The 23,879-nt window shown below is 41.4% G+C and overlaps 1 protein-coding gene and 1 long non-coding RNA gene across 2 annotated transcripts in view; both read left to right on the forward strand.

Annotated features, from left to right (window-relative positions):
- The first annotated feature begins 350 nt into the window (after positions 1 to 350).
- On the forward strand, positions 351 to 1,924 carry LOC136444436 (uncharacterized). Its single transcript, XR_010757265.1, has 3 exons — positions 351 to 416; positions 632 to 746; positions 1,020 to 1,924. It is a non-coding gene; the product is annotated as an uncharacterized lncRNA (long non-coding RNA).
- An 8,835-nt stretch (positions 1,925 to 10,759) lies between these two features.
- The window catches only part of LOC136444322 (uncharacterized), a 44,309-nt gene continuing 31,189 nt past the window's right edge, over positions 10,760 to 23,879 (forward strand). The window contains exons 1-10 of the mRNA XM_066441833.1: positions 10,760 to 10,839; positions 11,121 to 11,298; positions 11,560 to 11,674; positions 11,930 to 12,013; positions 15,248 to 15,466; positions 22,067 to 22,228; positions 22,547 to 22,657; positions 22,918 to 23,069; positions 23,279 to 23,396; positions 23,618 to 23,747. Of these exons, the coding sequence (XP_066297930.1) occupies positions 10,760 to 10,839; positions 11,121 to 11,298; positions 11,560 to 11,674; positions 11,930 to 12,013; positions 15,248 to 15,466; positions 22,067 to 22,228; positions 22,547 to 22,657; positions 22,918 to 23,069; positions 23,279 to 23,396; positions 23,618 to 23,747 (1,349 nt within the window). The remainder of the gene's footprint in view (positions 10,840 to 11,120; positions 11,299 to 11,559; positions 11,675 to 11,929; positions 12,014 to 15,247; positions 15,467 to 22,066; positions 22,229 to 22,546; positions 22,658 to 22,917; positions 23,070 to 23,278; positions 23,397 to 23,617; positions 23,748 to 23,879) is intronic.

Genomic DNA, 23,879 nt, shown 5'->3' on the forward strand with positions numbered 1-23,879 from the left:
TTGAGAATCTACATAATGTCATCAAGGGTCATTTTCTAGATCTATGGTAAGGATTGTGCTATGAATATGAGAATGAAAGATGTAATATTAATACCAACATTGATGATTTAAGTGTTGATAATACTTTGTTGAGCATATGAATGATGCCATGGAAGTTTTCATGTCAGATTTATAAAAATATTTAGATTTATGCTATGGTGAAACATTTTGTGGTAATTATTTTGATACATTTTCACAGTTCGGGCACAAATGATCAGGCTGGTGCCAATGATGATTTGTCGCCCTTCTGGGCCGAGGAAGAAGCAAACAGTTTCCTTGAGAGGTCATCCAGACAGAAAAGAGGCTTGTGGGAGGAGTGTTATGGCGAAGGTTGTAGATTCTCGGAAGCTGCCGCCCACTTCGGGTGGACTACTGCGGTAAGGCATTCATCAAAAAATGCTCATTTCTTTGAGTATGAACAATACATTTTTAAGTTATGCATATGATACGCTACCTGTCAATCACAACTTATTATCCCATTACACCACTTGGAAAACATACTAGTAGCTATCGCCCTAACTCACCAAAGGGGATTACTACATTTCTCCGTTGGATGACAATGGATATAAACAGTGTGCAACTTCTCCTACAGAGAGAGTATCTGTACCATATGGCGTGCAACAAATGGCCATGTTGGACGGGTTGCTGCGAGAGGGCGAACCCAGCATGGTATCCTAATAGCGGACCATGGTGGAGGGTGTGTAACGGTAAGTTTGAAACGCGGCAGCTCTGTTTTACACAATGCTAACGGTAATATCAATCCTGTGGTTTAGCACATTTTTTCCTCGAACTAGATGCTACGTGTAAGTGCATGCAACTTACTCTTTTTGTTAGTTCCCGGGTTGATCTATTTCTATTGATGTTCTAAAAGAGTTTGGGTATATAGTTTCGACACATATACAGTAAGGAAACACTAAGTACACAATTTTAATCAGATACGTTAGAGTACATCGGATACAATTGAATATTTATTTTTGTAGCTATCAACGAGTGTTTGACTAACAAAGGAGGGTGCCGTGAAGACCAGTACTGTGTGGACGCTGCATGTGGCAACTCCTGCCCAGGTAAGACATTATTAGTGCGGTAGTTTTAAGCATGTAACGATGTATTTCGGAAAGCGATAAGACAGTTTCAAAATAGCAGTCATAAATTGAGTATAGAAAAAAAGTGGGTACTACAATATAGCCACTGACCAATTGTTATGTCCATTTTTTCCAAAACAAGCTCAAAATAAATTCCACTTTGTCAATGATTGGAATGCTCTAGATATTCACATTTCGTTGTTCAAGTACAACAGATCTTAACAGACTCGATACTATAAAATTTGACTCTGAATAAGATATGGCAACTCTCGTGATGCAAAAATTAGCAAATTCATACAAGGCTGCTTTGGTATTTGAAAAGATACTGGAGCACACTTTTAATCCTCCCTGGCTGTAACATGATATTACGAGTACTATAGATGTAGAATTTATTTCATGTCTCTACTGTGTAGTTTGTAGTTAGTGGTATAAAAGTGATTATTTTTCGTTTCGTCAATAAACTTCTGCATTTGCTAAGTTCACCATGGTAATGTTATCGGTTATGTATTGTTTACAAGGAGTTTACTTTGCATTGCATACCCGGTAAACCGCGTAACACACAAAGTTTGTACTAAAGAGTACAGAACAAGCTGCATATCCGGGCATATTTTTATGTGATTCTCTCACTGTGGGAAGAACGCCTACTTTTTTTTATAAGAGTGGTGGGTTCTTTTGCGTGTGCTCTAAGTGTTGATCTCCTCAAACACTGAACCTCCATTTAACATCCTATCAGAAGGAAGTCCCTGACCAAAGCAAGCTACTCATTTTCACCTCAGTAAAGTGCCTATCCCAAGGACACAACGTCAACGGGCATGTCGTGGAATTCGAACTAAGAACCTATTGGTTCTTGGCCAAACGTACTTCAAATACGCCACCGCGACGCCACTAAGTAAAGTACCAAATGTTTTAACGTGACTGCCTCCCCTTTAGATGCAAAGCCCACAGTTGCGACGCACGTTTGCCAAAGCTCGCCTTTTGCTCCGGAATCTTATTGCTGATTTCTGGACAAAACACTTGACCCTATGTCTATTTGCGCGGACTGGCACAAGCAAAGCCTCCTGTTAACAGATGCCATGAACAACAATAGATTTTATCTCGCCTACTGAGTGTTTCACCTTACTGCTGTAGAGCTATATATACACATAGGTATAGCCTCCATAGCAGGCTTTGAACCGGCTTTTTTGGGGGCTAAATAATACACTTTTTGCAGCCAGCTGCAGCCCGTAGCTATCAGCCACCCCGTAACCATCTCGCCGGTCTTATTTAGCCCCCCAAAAATCCGGTTCAAAGCCTGCTATGGAGGCTACATATGTATTGAAAAGATTTTAACAGGACGTTTTGCTCACAAAGCAATACAAGTGGATGTAGTTTGTATGCATACGTCTAATTACGATAACACATCTCTACTCACAATACATTTTAATTCAAAAAGAAGCAAGGACAGGATGTAAGATTCCGGTATCTGTCATGACATATTTGTTGTATCACACACACCTGCTGACAATGCAAAAACCACAATATTAAATCCGCTCATCCAGTGCGTACTTTTTCAGCGGCAGCGCAAGCCAACACTTTTCTTTCGTTAACCTATTTCTACCATCTACTGACAAAATTATACCAACATTTACGTCATGATATTTTCAGGGTAACTGCACGAACACGAATGGTTGCTAAGGGGGAAACGGCCTGTTTGACTATTTATCAGTCACTTATTGCTTGAAGAAGCAATTACCTTGTCGCGATCGATGGGTTCAAACGAACAGCAGTAGAGAATGAATTCATGTATCTCCGCTGACATAGATATATTTACAGAAAGGTGACTTCTACTTTCTTTAAATGTTGACAATAGATAATCAAGTTGTTTTTGATGGTGGTCCCTGTTAAGAAAAGGCTTTCTCTTTGAATGAACTTTACTTTTTAGTTTTTCTCCATCAAAGTCTTATATGTATGTGCGTGCTTTGATTGACAAGGTTACTTTCGTAGAGGCGACATGATTTGCAGTATTACTTGATTAAACAAAGGGGCTTATTACTGTAAATGCAGAAACGGTTTTGGAAGTGGTTTTATGTTCGCGGTTTTCTCGGCGAACGTTTCACCGCGAACTCAAAACACCGCAAACATCTTTGCCCAATACTGCGTCAGTATTCGACTATAGCGCTGTCGCAGACTAATAACCACCGCGAACACTCAATTTTCGCCTGAGCGCGAAATAAAAACCACGCGAACATAAATGCATTTACAGTATGTTGCGTGATCAAACGAAGGAGGTCATTATGTGGCGTAGAGGTGACCTCTTGGCATGATTTAGTGCACAATAGTCCAATCCCCGCAACGTCGAAAAAAAGGTGCAATCATTGCACAATAAGACATGGGGCTGGTGAACACCGTCCGGCACTTGCTGCTGTTCTGCCTGGTGATACTCTTGCTGATAACTCACACAAAATTCTGGTAAGTTCAAATAGAATTCCTTTCTTTATTTTCATAGTATTGGGGATAAATGATATGTGATCAAGGATTATTTTACAAATCTGGGTTAAGAATTTTGCTATGACGGAGAGAATATATAATAAACGTCGTACCAAACTCATTACATCTAGATGATAAGTGTTAACAATTTGTAGACTAGAGTTAATGTGAAATATTTGACTAAATTTGTGCACTGGGTAAAGAGGTTTAACCTCTTTGCACTGGTACATGACCTGCATTTACGTAGTCTATTTGATTAGCAAGGTTGCTATACGAAACAAGAATGTTGCTAGGGGGCCACGATCTCAAGAGCCACGTCTTTTCAATACGTACCCCTTGGTGCTTTGTAATGGATTAGGTAAAAAATGCAAAATAATTGTGTGTTTTTTTCAACGGTCCGGTCGTTAACTTGGTACCTTGGTCTTGAAAGCCTCCTGGTGGAAAACAACCTTTGTCTGGATCAAACAAAAACAGACTTACTAGGTTTTTGCTTTGATTATCTTTGTTGAATTGTCCGAACACTAAAGGTTGCTAAGGTCTTGTCCAGACGTCCAAATACCGTGTTTAATGGCCAGTCATATATTAGGTTAACCCTCAAACCACCGTAGTTTTTTTTATGACTAATCTTACCGTATGGGGTCAAAACTGACCCCACAATGTTTTCTACAAGTATAGCTTCATTGGTGACTATTTTTGTGATTTGTATATATGTATAGTTTAAGTAATCTATAAGGGACAAATTGACATGATTAGGTGTGAATGATTTTTGCTCATTATCATAATTCATGCAAAAATAGGGAACATCGTCATTTGCAACTAACGCCATTCAGACAAGCGGGCACTTTTAAGGCCTGCGCCAACACTTGATGTCATATTGCATCTGAATGGCTTACGCTAGAACAACCAAACTTGGTCACCTTTGCTAGAATTTCGTTGGCAACAAATTTAATCTAATGAAATATCTAATCAATGTTTTCATGTTGCTATGGCAACCGGTTTCTTAGAGCCATATTTGGAAAAAGTCGCTACTTTTGGATTTTACAATGTAATTCTAGGGCTGTCTTTTTAAACTGCACTTATTTTGTCACATCAATACCAACCAATTTAATTCACTATCATTTTTATGATTTAATATTCATAATTCAAGCATATTTGATTACGTCTTCCGTCAAAATCTAAGATGGCGGACGATATAATTAGATTAGCTATAACCGGCTATTTCAACCTCAAATTTCATCATTACCATATTTAATCAAACAGAAACAATCTTAATATAAACGTTTTGGTACATTTTTATTGTGTTATTAGGTTATATGATGAAAAAATGCATTCAAAATAATACAAGATGGCGGAACCAAGATGGCGGATTTCCCTAGTGTAACTTGATATAAATATAATTTTCATGACGTCATTTTGACGTCGTTCCTGTTGCCATCTACAATAAGGTCTTTGGATATATTATGATTTATCATACATCATTTCTATCTAAGTTTTATCGTGTACCTTAGAATTATACGGAAATACCCAATTTGTAGGTTTTCGTCAATAAAATCACATAAATGACGTCATAATATGTCGCAACGTCATTAATTTTTACGTTCATTTAAAAAAAAATGCTTTTTTCACGTTTGTACAAAATCATATTTTGTAACTATGATCATAATAACCCTTATGATAAATGTTACTAGATGACAAGTATCAAACAATAGGGAATATGAGTGCAGACTTTGCTGGGGTCAATTTTGACCCCACTGGACCATGCGTAAACTTTCTAGGATAACTTAATCAACAATGAGCCAATCTCGGTAAAAACTTGTGAGAAGTTATAAGACATATATACAAACAAACTCATAGAAAGAATTTTGTTTTCGACTCGAAATGTCAAAATGGCACATGTTGATATGCGCCTGGGGTCAGTTTTGACCCCATACGGTGGTTTGAGAGTTAAAGAAATAAACCTGATTGCAATCGGTGAGTTCAAGCAACCGTCAAAAGGTGATAAATCCATGCACCTGAGCTTACTCTATGTTTACAGCAAGACGACTCATATATACTTTGTTCAAATGTTGACATGCCTCCTTGTTGTTTGATCAAGTACCAGATGCTCGCGATTTGATTGACAGGGTCATTAAGTAATGAAAGAAGGTTCTGGTGGTTATATACGATTTATGGCATCATAAATCAACCACTGTGCCTAAATCCCCCCCCCCCCCGCGTCGAAAATAAAAGCAAAGGTGCGATCATTTTAACAAAAAGACATGGGTCTCACGAACACCAACCGGCACATGATGCTGTGCTGCCTGGTCATAGTCTTGCCAATACTTCAAACAAACTTGTGGTAAGTTCAAATAAAATCCGTTTGTTTATGTTTAAAGTGATTTGCGGCAACGTTACATGAAGTGTGATCAAGGGGCATTTTATAGACCTGGGATAAGAGTTGTGCTTTGAATATGAGATTTAATTTTTTTTCATATTAGATTCATGACATCTTTTTCTATTCGTTAATGATTTTTAGATTAATGTTAATGTGAATTTTTTCGTTAATTTTTGACACACGCTTTCACAGTTCGGGCACAAATGACCAGGCTGATGTCAATGGCGAGTCATCCCCCTTCTGGACCGAGGAAGAAGCAAACGACTTTCTTGAACGGTCATCCAGACAGAAAAGGGCCATACGGGAGGAGTGCTATGGTGAAGGTTGTGGTTTTTGGGAAACTACCAGATACTTCGGGAGCTCGACTGATGCGGTAAGACGTTCAATAAAGAAATGCTCATTTATTTTGGTACAAATAGCACTCGTGCAGTAAAATAATAACAAGTAAGGTAGCGTGCTTTTATGCACATGACTACCTGGCAATTCGAGTGTAGCTTTCAGTAATAACGTTTCTAGTAGGCTTCATTCCAACTAAACTACATGTAAATACATCACTAGAACAATATACTAGTACTAGTAGTCTTCACCTCAACTCACTACTTACCTCCAATGGATGATCATCGTTATAAACAATGTGTGAATTCATTTACCAGAGAAACTACCTGTACACCATGGCGTGCGACGTTTGGCCATGTGAGGCTGGTTGCTGTGACAGGGCGATCGTAACAGGGTATCCTAATAGTGGGCCACATTGGAGGGTGTGTAATGGTAAGTTTAAAACGGCTCTCCATGGTATCCATTACAATACACGTAGACATTGTGGTTTGTTATAATTATTTCCCGTTCTAAGTTCTTTATGCAGCTGCATGGAACTAACTCTTTGTTTTGGTATGATAGATTAATGAAGTGTGTATATCATTCATATTTTCGATTTAGAAGGATGTGCTTGATCCCTCTTAAATTTTCTACCTAAATTTCTATCTATTTTGTCTGTAGATACCAACGAGTGTTTAAGTAACAAAGGGGGGTGCCGTGAAGACCAGTACTGTGTGGACGCTGCATGTGGCAACTCCTGCCCAGGTAAGGAACTAGTATACAGCAAAGAGAGTTCGGATACCTGTACGTATGGATGTCCTTTCTATTGGCAGAATACCATTTCATCATAATTTATGCAAATGTATTTCACATTTACATGATCTATACATAGTGATGTACACCTTCAACAAACTTACACATGTCACAATGTAATTTCCATAATTACCACATAATTTCCACTTTCGCATGTATTATGCAAAGTAGCCATCCTTCGTATGGTAAATGTATTACGATGTTCCACCTGCCATATATTACATTTGTAACATGTATACGTCATTTTATGGAAGACTGCAAATATTGATTTTCCGCATTAGTTGCATACTAGATATCATGAAAACCCTTCCTTTCTTTTGTTCTATACTAGTGCTCCTTTAAATATTCTGACAAAAACGCCCCTGCAGTTCCAGAGCAGGCTGCTAGGGGGGGCCAATGCTACACTACTTTTTTTCCCCTTTTATTACAAGACATTTGTCAGAATAACCAAAACGCTAGCACATACTTCGAAAGCTAACAATGATAATACTAGATTTATATTTTAATGCGTTTAGACAATGCAAACCTTGTATAAGAAATTTTATCTGTTGCCCGTCCAAATATGTTGTACAAAGAAGCGAGAAGAAGTTGAGTGTACTTTCCTACTTTATCGTAAGACTCTCATATTTGTATCTTATCATTATAAATGTGTCTGTTTACGTCGTGTATTGTTGTTAATACTTTTATGTAGAATTTTTTTCATATTCATATGTGTTTCTTTATTCATACGAATCAAAAACTGTACCTAAGCCCTTCGAGGCATTCAAGCTCAATAAAAGTCCTACATTGTTTTTTGTAATACACGTTGTCAACATGTAGTGATGTTAAGTTCACATGGTGACTTAATCATCTATGAACTGTAAATAAGACCTAAGGGCGAAGTTACATTAAATCCCAATCCCAATGTCTTTAACGTGGCCACCGTAAAGCCCATAATGGCGACACATGCCAGTCAGAATTCGCGTTTTTGGTCCAGAATCTTAATTGATGTTCCATGGATCTTTGTATGTTATCCTATATACACGAGGTCTTTGATCTTATTATTTGTGCACAATTGCACATGCATGGTAGACAGCTACTTCTTAGAATACGACAAGCAGGACAACTTGGTCTTGAAACCCACTAGTGCTCTGGGTTAAAGCATCCGTTGTCTGGTTCTTACAAAAGCACATTTAGATTTTGCCTTGACTGACTGACTATTATACGAACTCGGAAGGTTGCTAAGGTCTTTTCCAGACGTCCAAATGTTGTGTTTGACGATCAATCGTCTGTGTCGTGATAAATTAAACTTTATTTCGATCAGTGAGTTTAAACAACGACAGTAGAGAAATAATTTATGGGACTCCGCTTACTCTACAGATTTTCTATTTACAGAAAGGTGACTCTTACTTTTTTTAGATGTTGAAAAACTGTTTTGATTGCAGTCCTGTCAGGAAATTCTTCCGCTGATGTTTGGAGTCTTTTTTCCCCATCAAGTGGCAAATTGACGTGGTTTGATTGACATGGTCATCGTGTTCAATGGATGTTGTTATGAAGGTATACTAAACCATCTGGACCACTGTAATGCCTGCCCCCCTACGTCCCAAATAAGGAATGGTGCGATCAATTGTACGAAAAGACATGGGGCTCATGAACACCACCCCGCACTTGCAGCTATACAGCCTAACCATTATTTTGCTGACCAATAATACAGAGTTGCTGGCTGGCGGCTGTTACCATCCGAGACCGCAGACTCAGCCCTGTAACCGGTCCTATCACAACACCGTTATACTCCTGCTCGTGTCCTGACTGCATGTTGCGATAAACATGAGTCTACGTGATGACAATGTCGCCGGCGTAGACTTAATGCCGTGGACCACTAAACGTGCATTTTCATTTAGAAAATGGTCTCACTTTTAAGACAATTCTACCTATTGGGTGACGCTACCCTATCGATTGCTATGTGGACTGGTTCAGTTCTGTTTTTTCTACTCCTTAAGTAGACTTAAAAATTAGTCAAATTACAGTTAAATAAAATCAGTAGTGTTACTACTAGTAAAGTATAAAGCTTCCTCATGGCTGATGCACTGGTGTTTTCGCGGTTATCCTGGATGAAGTACGGTTTTGGTTGCTATATATGTAGGCCATATCCATTTGAGTTCGCGTTAACACCAGAGGGACGGTAATGTTATTATGTTCCCTCACCCAACCAGGTATGTCGACACAACAGAGGGATGTGTTGCTTCAAGCTTTCGCCCTGATCTGCAATGAAGCGTGTGATTGGTTTGGGCGTAAACTGCTCTGGTAGCAATAACGTCAACAGCTTTCAAAAATAATTTAGCTCATATATTATGTACATATCTGAGCACATGTCTAAAGACAGGTTGGTATGTGTCTGTAAATATTACCGAGGCCGAGGGATACAATGAGCAACACACACCTACTTTAGGGCCCTGTGCGTATATCCAAGTGCGCATGAGTTCCACAGTAACATTTTTTTTAGTTAAAGTCAATTTTCCGTGGAGGAAGTTGTTTTCTTTGTTGACCCACCGTTGAGCAGTCTAGTTATCAAACCAATTAAATCACTTCTTCGGCTGCAAACTTAAGGCAACTCACACGTACTTGAATATATACCCACAAGTGTGACAAGGGATTTAGGTGCGCACAAACCTACTTTGGCCGCACACACGCCCCTTTGTTGGGTGCGTCAACACCATACTTTGGGTGCGCACATAGCGGCACCGCCAGCCAACAACATTATTCCTTCAGCATTTTCTACCATGTACTGAGAATTTATCAAAACCTAGATTTCACACCTGTAGCTTTTCCCAGGCTTGCTTTGATCACACATTATGTTATGCCGCTTGCTGCCAGACAGGCAAATAAATCATACAAAAGGACCGTGTGGTGTTTTCAATGCGGAACGATATGGACGTGTTCTCCCCTACCTGCGCCTTTGTGACCACCTGGCTGACATCATGCACGACTGTTGCGGCCCGGTAGTCGTAGTCGTACCGAGATCCCGGCTTGTAGTTCACCAGACTTGCAGACGACGCGGCACAGAGGACTGTAGCCAGCAGCCACGGCCACAGCGGCCCCGGGCGTCTCGCCGCCATTTGTGTTTCTGAGCTGAAGCGACTAGTAAACACACAGGACGAGTTCTTCTTTCGATGAAAAGAAAAAAAACACACATTTGAATCGCACAAGAAACAGATGTAGACTTTTACTTTGATTGACAGGGCTACTGCACGAACACGAAAGGTTGCTAAGGGGGAAAAGATCTGTTTGACTATTTATCAGTCATCTTTTGCTTGAATAAGTAAGCTTTGTTGCGATCGGCTTGTTCAAACAAACGACTGTGGAGAATTGATTCATGGCCCTCCGACAACTCCATCATTATAGAGTTGCCGGATAGATTGTGGAAGGTTATTTAAACTTCTTTGTTTTGCCCCTGTCAAGCAAATTCTTATTCTGGTGAATGACATTTCTTTTTTTTTTATGTGTGTATTTTTTTTAATCAAGTGTATTTACTTACATACCTGCTTTGATTGACAAGGTCAAAGGGTTATCAATGAAAACTTGTTGTAGCGGGTAAAACCGACCTCTGACATTTTAAAGTCCACCACGGTACCCTAATCCCCCCATACGTAAAAAAGAAATGCCAAAGGTGCGATAACTTGTGCAGAAAGACATGGGGCGGACGGACACCACCCGACCTTTGCAGCTGTACTGCATGACCATATTCTTTGTGACTATTCACACAAACCTGTGGTAAGTTGAAATATACTATTATTAGTGTACTTGTTTATGGTCATGGTGATTTAGTATCTATACAATGTATAATGTAATCAAGGGTCATTTTAGAGATATTAGGTAAGGATTGTGCTTTGAATATGAGAATGAAAGATTGCATATTTATACCAGCACTGATGATTTGGTGTTTATAATACTTTGTTGAACATATGAATGGTGCCATGGAGGTTTTCATATAAGATAATAACAATTTTTAGATTGATGCTAAGGAAGAAAATTTTAAAAATACACTTCTGCAGTTCGGGCGCAAATGACCAGGCTGATGCCAATGATGCTTTATCACCCTTCTGGGCCGAGGAAGAAGCAAACGGTTTCCTTGGGAGATCATCCAGACAGAAAAGGGGCGTGTGGGAGGAGTGTTATGGCGAGGGTTGTAGATTCTCGGAAGCTGCCGCCCACTTCGGGTCGACTACTGCGGTAAGGCGTTCAGTCAATAGATGCTTTTTTCTTTGAGTATGAATGACACTCGCGTAGTAAACAAACATGATAACCAGTAAGGTAGCGGGCTTTTATTTCTAAGTGATGCATATAATAAACTACCACAACTTAATATCCGATTAATATCCGATTACACCACTTGGACAACATACTAGTAGTCATTGCCCTAACTCACCAGGGATTACTGCAACTCTCCGTTGGATGATAATGGACATAAGTAGTGTGAAACTTCTCCTACAGAGAGAGTATCTGTACACAATGGCGTGCAGAAAATGGCCATGTCGGACAGGTTGCTGCGACAGGGCGCACCCAGCCGGGTATCCTAATAGTGGACCACGCTGGAGGGTGTGTAACGGTAAGTTTGAAACGCAATGCTAATCGTAATATCAATGCTGTGGTTTGGCACATTTTCTCCTCGAACTAGATGCTACGTGTGAGTGCATGCAATTTACTGTTGTTGTTCGTTCCCAGGTTAATCTATTTCTATTGATGTTCTGAAAGAGTTTGGGCATATACTTTTGACATTATACCGGTAAGGGAACAAAAAGTACACAATTCTAATTAGATACGCTATAGTACATTTGCTACAATGGAATATTTATTTTTGTAGATATCAACGAGTGTTTAACTAACAAAGGAGGGTGCCGTGAAGACCAGTACTGTGTGGACGCTGCATGTGGCAACTCCTGCCCAGGTAAGACATTAGTACGGTAGTTAGCATGTCATGATGTATTCAAAAGCGACATCACAGTTACGTGAAGAGAGGAAATTTGTGTAAAGTGCCTTTCCCAAGGGCACAACGTCAACGGGGCATATCGTGGGATTCGAACCATGGACCTCTAGGTTCTGGGCTAAACTTACTACAATTACGCCACCGCGCGTGACGCCATTAAGTAAAGTACCAATGTTTTAACGTGACCGCCTCACTTTTGGACGCAAAGTCCACAGTGGCGACGCATATTTGCCAAAGCTCACCTTTTGGTCCGGAATGTTATTTTTGCCGATTTCTGGACATAACACTTAACCCTATGTCTATTTGCGCATATTTGCACAAGCATTAACCTCCTGTTGACAGATGCCATGAACAGCAATACGTTTAAACCCGCTTAATGTATGTTTTACCCCACTGCTGGAGAGCTATATTCATACATAGGTATTGGAAGTATTTCAACTGAACGTTATGCTCACAAAGCAATACAAGTGAGTATGGTTTGTATGGCATTTCTCCCAGACCTCGTCCAGACATGAGCACGAGGTGGCAGGCGGAGTTCCGCCGTTGTGACAGAACCGCGGTTACAGGGCTGAGTCTGCGGTCCCGGCGCCCCACAGCCGCTAGCCGTGCGGGTCCGGGTGCCTGCGTTCCCGCAGGGCGCGCTACATGTGCAGGGTCCCCATGCGTTCCAGAACCAGGTGTACTGCCGCCTATCCCTGTGTAGTACAGCGTTTCATTGCTGAAAATTGTCTACAATTCATGCCAAGTGTGTGTGAGAAAAACAGCTGTTATTAAAACTGTGACATGCCGTCACAGTTCCTTGTCGACATTGAACCAAGAAAGATAACGTGATGACTCTAAAGAATTGATAACGTCATTCGGGTGACAAACGCACAGTAATTCGTGTTTTCACTCTTCCTTATAGGTATTGGTGGTAATTCTTAAATGGCACAGATTATTCTAAGGACACAGAACTAAGGTCACATACCAGGGGGCCCAAAATCGACCTTGACCTTTGTCTTCCCAGCGCCTACCCACATACAAAATATCATCATAATCCATCCAGAGGTTGAGTTATGCAGACTACAGTAGTCTGGAAACACAAACACACAGACAGACCGACAGACACACCCAAAACTATATATCTCCGTTTGTCATGGAGATAATAACATTATTTGCGTGACAAAAGCACAGTGCTTCATGTATTCATTCTTCTTTAGGTATTGGTGGTTATTCTTAACTGGCACAGATTATTCTCTCTGGCATTTCAGAAGAGTTTTAACCGTTACGATTATCTTTAATTCACTAAATGAAAGATAACTTCTAAGTCAGGATTATTACTATAATAAAGAATCTATTGTGACAGTCCGAGATGGCAACGAATGGAATGATAAGAAAGTCTATCTCCCCTTCTTCTTGCGGCAAAATTGTCCCCTTAATAGAATACTCAAAAACAGTAAATAAACGTCTGTATTAGTTACAGGGTCTGGTTCAGAAACAGGTATGATTAGAATCACGACATCAACAAAGTATATAAAGTCATCTAGAGATATTAGAAGATTGCCAAGCGGTAGTTTTGGCAATTTTTTGTTCACCTTGAGTATTTGTACTAACCGATGGCCTGTATTTTAGACAATTTGATAGTCATGGTTACTGTACGAAAAAGGAGGTTTGCTCGGGGACAAATACGACCTCCATAGCCACGTCATCTTAGTACCCATTGTGCTTAATTGATGTCTTGAATTGAAATTATACTGTTCCCCAAAGAAAGGATAAGTTATCAACTGCAATGCTCGGCTATTTTTTAACGTTTCGGTCGTTGACTGGGCAACTTGGTCTTGAAACTTTATTGATGAAGAAAGAACAACTTTGGATCGCACGCGAGCAGATGCAGACTTTTATTTTGATTGCTACTGCACGAACACGTCAGGTTGCTAAGGGAGGAAAGGTCTGTTTGACTATTTATCAGTCACCTATTGCTTGAAGAAGCCAACCTTGTCGCGATCGGCGGTTCCAAACAAACAGCAGTAGAGAATAAAGTTATGCAACTCTGCTAACCCTATAGATATATTTTACAGAAATTCGTCAAATGTTGACAATAGATAATCAAGCTGTTTTTTATGGTGGTCTCTGTCAAGAAAACGCTTATGTACGTAAAAATTCTTATGGACGTGCTTTGATTGACAAGGTTACTGGCGTGGAGGCGACCTCTCGGCATGATTTGCCATATATTACGTGATCAAGCAAAGGGAGTTATTTCCCTAACAAGCTGAAAATAAATGCCAAGGTAAGAAGCGTGGGTGATACTTAACGATGATATACATAAGCGTGTCTTATCAGCTTTCAGCGACCTCTTTAGAATGACAAAATATGCATGCCGCTGGCTCATCCCAAAATGCAATGTCAAATTTATTAGGCGCGATCATACGTACGACCAACGAGGTTCCCCTTTTTAACCCCTTTGGAACGACTGAACAGACTTCACGATATAATTCATACAACCTCAAAGCAAGGATATTATTTCCTAAGGATAAAACATTCTTGCTCAAATCCGACTTGTTTTATTGTAGCATGAGGCACGTATATGAATGAATGAGTGAGTGAATGGATGAATGAATGAAAACTTTATTGACGTGTCTTTCCATAATGCGCCCAGCCCATGCGGGCGTATATTTGCCATGCTTGTTTACACTTAACAATTTCTGCGCATGTGTAAGTCGTCAGCGTCCAAAGAACATTCACATTATACACTACTTTATATCCTTATTATGGTCTGTGACCTTTGTCGGCAAAGATATGAAAGTTTGCTTTACAAACTGATAGATCTAGATGTTAAGTGGAAACAACAACTCAAATTCGCTTGGTTTGAGTTGATGACATTTATATACTGAGAATAGGGGTGTTAATAACCCACAACTCGGCCGTCATTGGCATATTGTCGGCGACGTTCGGTGACCTGCTAGCAGCCATATGATTGGACCTCGCTAGAAAATTACTGCCTGACGTTTAGTGTACACGGGGGGGCGTAGTCACAATGCTTTTGTCATACATACGCATCACGTGCTGCCTACGAGGAAGTGAAGACAAAATTTCTGGTGCCACTATTGCAAGACGTCTTACCACTAACGTCCTGCAAAATGCTCAATGTAAGAATTTTACTGACCGCGGCCATAGTGTTGTTGATCTGCGCGGACGTTAGCTCGGTTTTGTGGTCAGGTCGCAGACGGCGGCGCCGTTGCACCTGGAACTGGGACGCATGGGGACCCTGTACCGCGCCGTGCGGGAACGCAGGCAACCAGACCCGCACGGCTACCGGCTGTGGGGCGCCGGGATCGGAAACTCAGGCCTGTAACCGGTTCTGTCACAACGGCGCAACGCCCCTGTCTCACTCCTGCTCCTGTCCGGACGAGTTCTGGAGCACCTGCTGTAGCAACCGTGAGTAGAACTGGAACCTTTACCAGAAGCGTGTCACTTCCAGCCTACGGCCGTGAAGATCGTTGTAGACTCTATTTCTCGACCTTTCAACATTTTTGAAGCGTCAAAGAAAATCATGAAAGTCAGATCCAGGTGGCAACTGTCGATCATACTGTGCCATAGGACTGCGGGCCTACGCATTTCGTATGCTTATTTTGAGGTCATTTTTCGCCCAAAAAGCAGAATTTGTAAGACAGATCCATTATTATAGTTTCAGGGTCACCCCTGAACTTTAAACATATTCCCTATAGTCTTCATACAATTTTTAAAACTAAGCAGGGAAACGTTCATGAAAGGAGGAATGTGTTAGGTTTTAAGGGTAAGTATGAAATGGTTTTGAGAGACGACGAAGAACATAAAGCATGCACATGATGCGTTTCGATACGTGATACTTAAACAATATAGATTCGAAAGATTTACATGTGAGAAACAGACAACGGGAAAATTACAACTAATACATATTCTGTCAAAAGGTGTTTGTAGAGTAGAGTAGAGTAGAGTAGAGTAGAGTAGAGTAGAGTAGAGTAGAGTAGAGTAGGGTAGGGTAGGGTAGGGTAGGGTAGGGTAGAGTAGAGTAGAGTAGGGTAGGGTAGGGTAGGGTAGGGTAGGGTAGGGTAGGGTAGGGTAGGGTAGGGTAGGGTAGGGTAGGGTAGAGTAGAGTAGAGTAGAGTAGAGTAGAGTAGAGTAGAGTAGAGTAGAATTTTCGGTCAGGTGGGACTATTCCATGATCCAGTTTAGACCGCTCTTCATTGTTGAATTCCTTTTCACTCAACTGTCATGGTGGGTTTGTGTGGGTATTCAATATTCCAAAGCTCTGTGGATGTACTTAATCTGGCTTTGAAGGCATTCACTGACGGAACATTGATTACTTATTCTGGGAGTCCGTTCCACCAGGGGATTACCCTGTGTTTGAAGAATAGCAACCTCCTGTTTGTTTTTGTGAATGTTCTTGTTAGCCGCAAGCTATGGCCTATTGTCTTAGCCTCAGATTGTATCTCGGGTATGCATGGCGTGGTGTCAAACAGCCCATGTGCATATTTTTTTTTTATCTAAAGGTGTTGATTAGGTCCCCCTGTAGTCTTCTGTAAAGCACAGTTGGCAGTTTCAGTGTTCGCGGTCTTTCCTCATTGGTGAAATCTCGCAGGCCTGGTACCCTCTTAGTGGCTCTCCTCTGCACATTTTCCACCATTTCCACCAGTTTCTAAGTACAGGGTGACCAAATTGGTGCGCCATATTCGAGGTGAGGCCTCACAAGGGATTTGTATAGTGTTACTGACATGACATTGTCGATGTGTGAGAAGGTTCTCCAGAGCAAACCTGCCATTTTGTTGGCTTTAGATACGGCCAAAGTCACATGCTTCTCAAAAGACAGGTCACGGTCTGTAGTGATCCCAAGGTCTTTCTCGTGGCTACTGGACTCTAGATAAACTGATTTACCTGTGTGATCCATCATATGGTATCTGAAGTCTGGGTGTTTAGTGCCGATTCTGAGGACCGTACACTTACTTGGGTGAAACTTGAGCTGCCAAGATATGGCCCATTCTTGAAGACGGGTTAGGTCGTCTTGCAGTAACTGGCGCTCCTTGGGTTCACACACTGTGCGGTATAACTTGGTGTCGTCCGTGAAAAGTTTCAGCTTGCTGCTCACAACTTTCGGCATGTCGTTAACAAAGAGTGTGAATAAGACTGGCCCCAGGATACTACCCTGGGGGACTCCATTGGTCACTGGCACCCACGTCGACCTAGCCCCGTTAACGCACACTCTTTGCTTCCGTTCATTGAGAAAAGAGTCAATCAACTGAAGTAGTAGCCATTTGATACCTTAGCTTTCAATTTTGGCAATTAAACGCTTGATTGGTACTGAGTCAAACACTTTTTGAAAGTCTAGGTACTGTCCACGGGTTTGTCATTGTCTAGCCATTCGGTCCAGTCATCTAGACACTCGAATAGTTGTGTAGTGGTGGATCTTCCAGGTAAAAACCCATGCCGGTGCGTTGTAAGCAAATTATTGTTCCTCATGTGGTTTACAACTGTCATACTTTCCATGACTTTACCAGCGACGGATGTAAGGCTTACAGGTCTGTAATTGGATGCCTCATTTTTGTTGCCTTTCTTGAAGATGGGTGTGATGTCGCCTGTTTTCCATTCCTGTGGTAGCCTGCCTTCCCTGAGAGACTTCGTGAATATGGCAGAGAGTGGCACAGACAGGGGTGTTGCCACTTCTTTCAGAACTCTGCGGTGGATACCGTCAGGACCCAAAGCTTTGTTGTGTTTCAGGTTTTTGAGACGGATACATAGTTACATTGTCTGCAGATAAGTCAATTCCTCCGAGTTCCTCATTGCACAGTCTCCTTGTTGTATCAAGAATACTGTCAAATTTTTACTTAGTAAAGGTGCTTATGAAGACTTTCTGCTTTCTCAGTGTCGGTCGTTGCAACAGATGTGCCGTCAACCAGCTCTGGAATTCTCTCACTTGTTTTTGACTTTCTCTTCACATACTTCCAGAAGAGTTTAGTGTTCTCTTTTATGTTTCTTGTGTTTCTTGCCATTTGCTTCTCGTAGTTCTTTACCGATTTTCTAGCCACCCATCTTGCCTGGGTTCTTGCCTTGGTGTATTTTAAGTAGTTATCATGGTGTTCAGTTGCAGTGTACCTCTCCCATGCCTGTCATGTTGCGCTCGTTCGTAAAAACAAGGTCAAGTGTATTGCTCTCCTGATTAGTCCTGTAGCGTATGAACTCATACGTGCTGGGAGAGATACGAATCTCTAGTGGCTTACAGAAATTTCCTGGCTTCACTTGTGTCAGAGTTGGTCGAACCTTCACCTTCGGACCATTTGATGTTGGGAAAGTTGAAGTCACCAACTGAAGGCACAGTATATGAGAGTAGTAATTTGTGGAGCAGTTTCTAAAAAAGTTGTTTAAGTTCTTATTGTTCTCTGAAATTATATTGGGACTCCTGTAGACAGCCATTATCAGCAACTTGTCATGTTTTGCTAATTGGACCTCCGCCGTAACTGTATCGTGTGTCATTGCTGATACGGGTATATCTGGGACCCCCGAGTCCAGATTGTCCTTTATGTGCACTGCTACACCCCGGACTCCTTGTTCTGTAGCATTTGTGTATATGTTAAACCCGGGTATCTAGAGATCAATTGGTTGGTTGCCGTAGTCGCTACGATGTCGGGTTTCCCTTCGTTGATATGTGTACTCAGCCCTTTTGTTGGTAATACAGACTATGTTTGTATACAACACTTTGAAGTTCGTTTGCTTGGTATGTTCCTTGCTTTTGGGTCTTGTAAGCATGTCAACATATGAAAAGCGATTTTATTCTATTGTCCCCAGGGTCTCCAATTAAAGGTATTCTCTGTACTTTGTTCTTATTATTACGGTCGAAGTAGTCGGATGTCTATTACTTGTACCAAGCGGACGACGTGTGAGAGATGGTCAGCGTTTGGACCTTAGTCTTCGTGTTTGAGTCTTCTTTTGATTGGAGCAATAGAAAACGCACGAAAAATAATTTCTTCATATATATGACAATGCACATGCTTTGACAGATTCCTCAATAGCAACAAGTCGATGGAAAAACTTCTTTGTATGGACTAGACCGAGAAAACCGTGAGAGGAAATTACTGCTAATGCCACACGTTCGATGAGATAGGTGTAATTAGTTTTAGTGAGTATTAACATGTTGAAATAGAATAATATGTACGAGTCCGGAATGCGTTAGGATGAAAAATAAGGTTAATATAATAGCTGATCCGAAAAATATGCAACAAATGACCACAGGACGAGTTTCCGTCACCAGTTAATGCATAGTCTATTAAGATGTGTGGCACTTTAAGGCATCTGGCTATGTTCACCTTGCGCTTACGAGTAAACATAACACTTGAAATGTTTTCAAAACGCTGCATTTATCTGCAGACTCTGCACTCAGTTTTCATTACGTACGGTCTAAGTAGTCGAACGTTTATAACTTAAACCAAGAGTCCGTAGGACACAATTCTCCGTGAAGTATTTATAGTATGTACAAGTATTGACCCACACAAATTGCATCTCTGCTCAGTCCAAGTAGTGTTTTAGAGCAAATAAAGAAAAAGTGTTTGTTTATCTTTTTATTTCAATACAGGAGTGGTCAACCTGCTGAAAAGTATGTTTTTACAGCATGGCACAGATGGGATCTAGAAATTCCGGGAAAAGTCACAAAGTTAGATCTAGATGGCCCCTTTTCAATTATCAACGAACCATTCAGCCTTACAACTAAGATGTATCAGAAATCACAAATATATGCAGTAAATCCTCTTTCCCCAATTTATTGCAGGCCGGCCTGATCTATAGCTATCAAGCTATTTGCAATAAAAAAGGCTAATTTATATTATCGTAACATTTCACGAAGGTCAAAGGTCACCAGATCTAACCACCCGGAAGTGACACTGGCGCGCGCACTTTTCTGAGAGATATTTCTCAACAATCTTTCATCCCCTGCGTAAACTTTTTACATTGTCACAGCCTCCGTATTATAAACTACAAGTGTGGTAAATTTGAAGGTCCAGAGATTTGCCATTTTCACACTGTGCGTAAAAATGCATCGTCCGTCCCGTGCGCACATACTGTATGCGAGTTGCGAGGGACACGGCATATACTTAATACACAGACTGGAGCTCACTCGGCACATGTTCGCAGCTAAAACTCACAATTCCCGTTGCCGCATTGGTATGTAACTTGGTATATCGTTTGCTAGGTTGCGTGTGGTGATGCACGTTGTCTATTTTTCAATGTAACAGTGACTATACGATCACAGCAAGTAAGGAAGATTTATACCCCGTATCTGCCTGAAGTATTCCAGTCATGCATAACGGATTATAACATGGTCCCTATGGCAGGGCAGTGGGACATAGCATTAATTATAGGGGTGCAATTACGATATTGGATTGACGTTTAAAGTAGTTATGGTGTAACAAAGCTATTGTGCATCACCACGCCGAACCAGGCAAACGATATGCCAAGTTACACACCAATGCGACAACGGGATCGTGAGTTATAGCTGCGAACGCGCAAACAAATGCATTCCCAATACTCCCAGAAGGAGGTCACCCTCCTTCCCGGAGTAACAAGCGGACGCCGTGTGAAATATGGTCAGTGTTCGGACCTTAGTCTCAACTGGGATAGTTTTGTTCCTCTGCGCGGACGTTAGCCTGGCGTTGTTTGATAGTCACCGACGGTGGTGCTGCTGGCACTGGAACCCATGGGGACCTTGTAGCGCGCCCTGTGGGAACGCAGGCACCCAAACCCGCACTACTCATAACAACTGTATAGGTTGGTTCTCCGGAATGGCACCGCCCCCACAGACTCAGGCCTGTAACCGGTGCTGTCATAATGGCGCGACGCCCCTGTCGTACTCCTGCTCCTGTCCGGACGGGTTCTGGAATACCTGTTGTGATAATCGTGAGTCTTCTGGTTGATCAGAGTAGTTTACTGAACGCCGTGAAGTACTGAACTTATTAATGGTGAAGAAAATGTTGTCCTGTATTTTTAAAACAATTTATTTACAGCGATGTAATAGTGTCCACCTTTCTAATCTTCATGGGTGAGACTAGCAAATCTGTTCTACTGGTTAGGTGTAAAGCTACCTCATGGCTGATGACTAGCGTTTTCGTTGTTTTCATGGTAGAAGTACTGTTTTCAAGATGAGACATGTCGAGCATGCCTGGCAGGAGCTCCTGTAAACATTGTTATTCCATGACCACGCCAGGTATGTTGACACAACAGAGAGATGTTTTGCTCCAGGGCTTTGCCTTGTTCATCAAAGCAACGGAGCGTGTGTGTGATTGCTTTAAGCGTGAACTGCTCTGGTAGCGAAAACGTCAACAGCTTTCAAGAGGAATTTAGCCCATAAACGAGACAATATCATGAATCCCTGACACAACATACTGTTACCGACATACTGTTTTAGAGCATTATCATGTACATTATTCTGGAGATAATTTCTACTGTTAGTCATAGATTAGACTAGTTCTTTGTATTTGTTAATTATTTGCAATAGTTCAACTTTCATGTGCGTACGTTGCGATACATTGAGACACAATTGTCGCGCAATAAAGTTCTTCTTTATATAGAAATACATTTTTCCAACGACAAGACTGGTAGAAAAAGTTGCATTTGAATAAACTGCCAATATATGATGTCAACGCAGATTTCATTGAGCCGTTCTGTATAAAGATTTTTCTTCAACTTCACCACACTTGCGTTCATTCGAACCCAACCAATGAAGAGGTCATACCGGCGAGACGTGTTGAGTGCGGGCTTGAATTGAATTGAATCTCTTTACGGGAACCATGCGGTTAACGTCCTTTTTGATCATGTAAGTGTGTACGGCTGATTTGAGGGTACCGACTCCAATCATAATATTTACGACTTTTGATCGTTGTTACTAAGGAAGTTATTATAATAACCATCTTGCTTCAACACGGAACTACTGGTCCAGATTGCTATCATTTGGACCACTTATGATGCTTGACATCATTTTTTTTGTAGATTTCATGCATTATATCTATCCCCTTACAGCGTGCACTGCCATCCTTAACTGTCGGAATCTGATCTGCACCACCGCCAGTAACCACCAGTGTAACCGCTGTTACTTCGACTGGGGCGCGCATTCCAGTGGAGAGACAATCAGGGCGTACCGGCTAGTGGCAGCAGACGGCCACCCCAATAGAGTCTGTGAACGTACGTATTCCCTCCTTATATGGTGTGTTACGTCAAAGATTAATCATACAATTAGCCGCCGCCATGTTGGTTGGTTGGATGGATGGATCCAAGATGGCGTACATTCACACGCACGAATGATGATGCAAAGGACGTTGATATCATCCTTAGTATGATGTTTTACAAATATACATGTATGCAAAAGCAAAAATACAGCCAGGCATTCTGTGGTCCATACATATGTAGTACTTCTCACATAAGACTTCTTACGCTGAGGTTAAACCCTCTAAGATGGCGGTCATTCCATGACGTCATAGTCACGTGACTCTTTGTTTTAAGAACGATGTTCGTGGAGACCTGACAGCAAGTTCTGCTATCCTGGCTCCTGTCCGAGAACACCCTCCTCCTGCACATGCGCACCTGGGTTCGACGGGAACAACTGTCTCACAAGTGAGTACTCAGTCTTGCTTCTGGTCAACCTTTATGATCCTTGCTGGAAGAGCATATTGATAGATCTTGATAATAGTGTTGTGTAGGATATATATAAGTGGACATCAATATGTCAACGGATTCTTAATTGTCTATCTCGATAGTCCAATCGGTTGGAGCGATTTCATATTTCTGCAGAAGTGCAGAAAAATGGGGGAATGTTGCCAACAATGTATAGATGATTTGGCTTCCTGTTAGAATACTTTTTGTTTGTCCTTTAGTTTCTTCCCAGCCAACCATCATGCATTGTCTGGCGAAGCTGCAGCGTATAGATAACGGTGCCGAGAGGGACACCCTGGAGGCAGACTGTGGAGCTGTAACAGCGCCCTCTACCGTCTATGTCGGGAGGCACATCGCCTACAACAGACTTGAGGTATGGGAAGTTGAATTTCTGTTCCGGTACACCAGTAAAACGAGATGTGCCCGAATGATTGGTTTTCAAACCAGACTTCTTCATAGGACTTCATACGACATTTAAATCAAGTTAGTCTTAATGCCAGGAAGCCTTTATGGTCCAGCCTCATTACTGTCATTATCATAGGAGTTGCAAGTTGTAATCCACCCCTTCATTCATCTGTCTAGATGACATGGGATAGCAGTTGGATAGGACCGGCCGCCATGGATTGGCCGAGGCCATATTACATCAACGACTTCAGAGTTGGCATTGTTAATGCATCGTCAACATGGGCACTGTTCAGAGGTAAGCTTTAGAGATGACTATGCATCGTTGATAGTAAACTATCAGCCATGGGTGCTTTGTGCTCGCTATTGTGCTTTTCGGAGTACAGTATGTTTTCATGTAGGAAATGCATGGGCTTCGAAGCATGTTGTGGTCATGACTAATTTGAAACAGGAGCTCCGAATAGGAGGAATTTGTATGTATGATATAGAAAAAAGTGTTGTTTTACGTTTTGTTTAAAGGCGGATCAGCACTGGAGTCAGGAACAATCGAGTGCAGCATCGGGCACGACAGGGACAACCCGGACACGAACCTGCACGACTGTGTGAACCACGGCGACGTGAACCTACCCATACTCCAGCATGACGACAGGTTTGTCAATAACATATTTCTAAGTCATTAACTAAGACGTAATTAAACGTGTTGGTGGGTTATTGATTAAATGGTGCGGGATATTGCATTTAGAAATACGTTAAACATTTGTACAGCTTACGCTTTGCCTTT

Source organism: Branchiostoma lanceolatum, chromosome 11 (genome assembly GCF_035083965.1).
Source record: "Branchiostoma lanceolatum isolate klBraLanc5 chromosome 11, klBraLanc5.hap2, whole genome shotgun sequence".
Classification (NCBI taxonomy): Eukaryota; Metazoa; Chordata; class Leptocardii; order Amphioxiformes; family Branchiostomatidae; genus Branchiostoma; species Branchiostoma lanceolatum.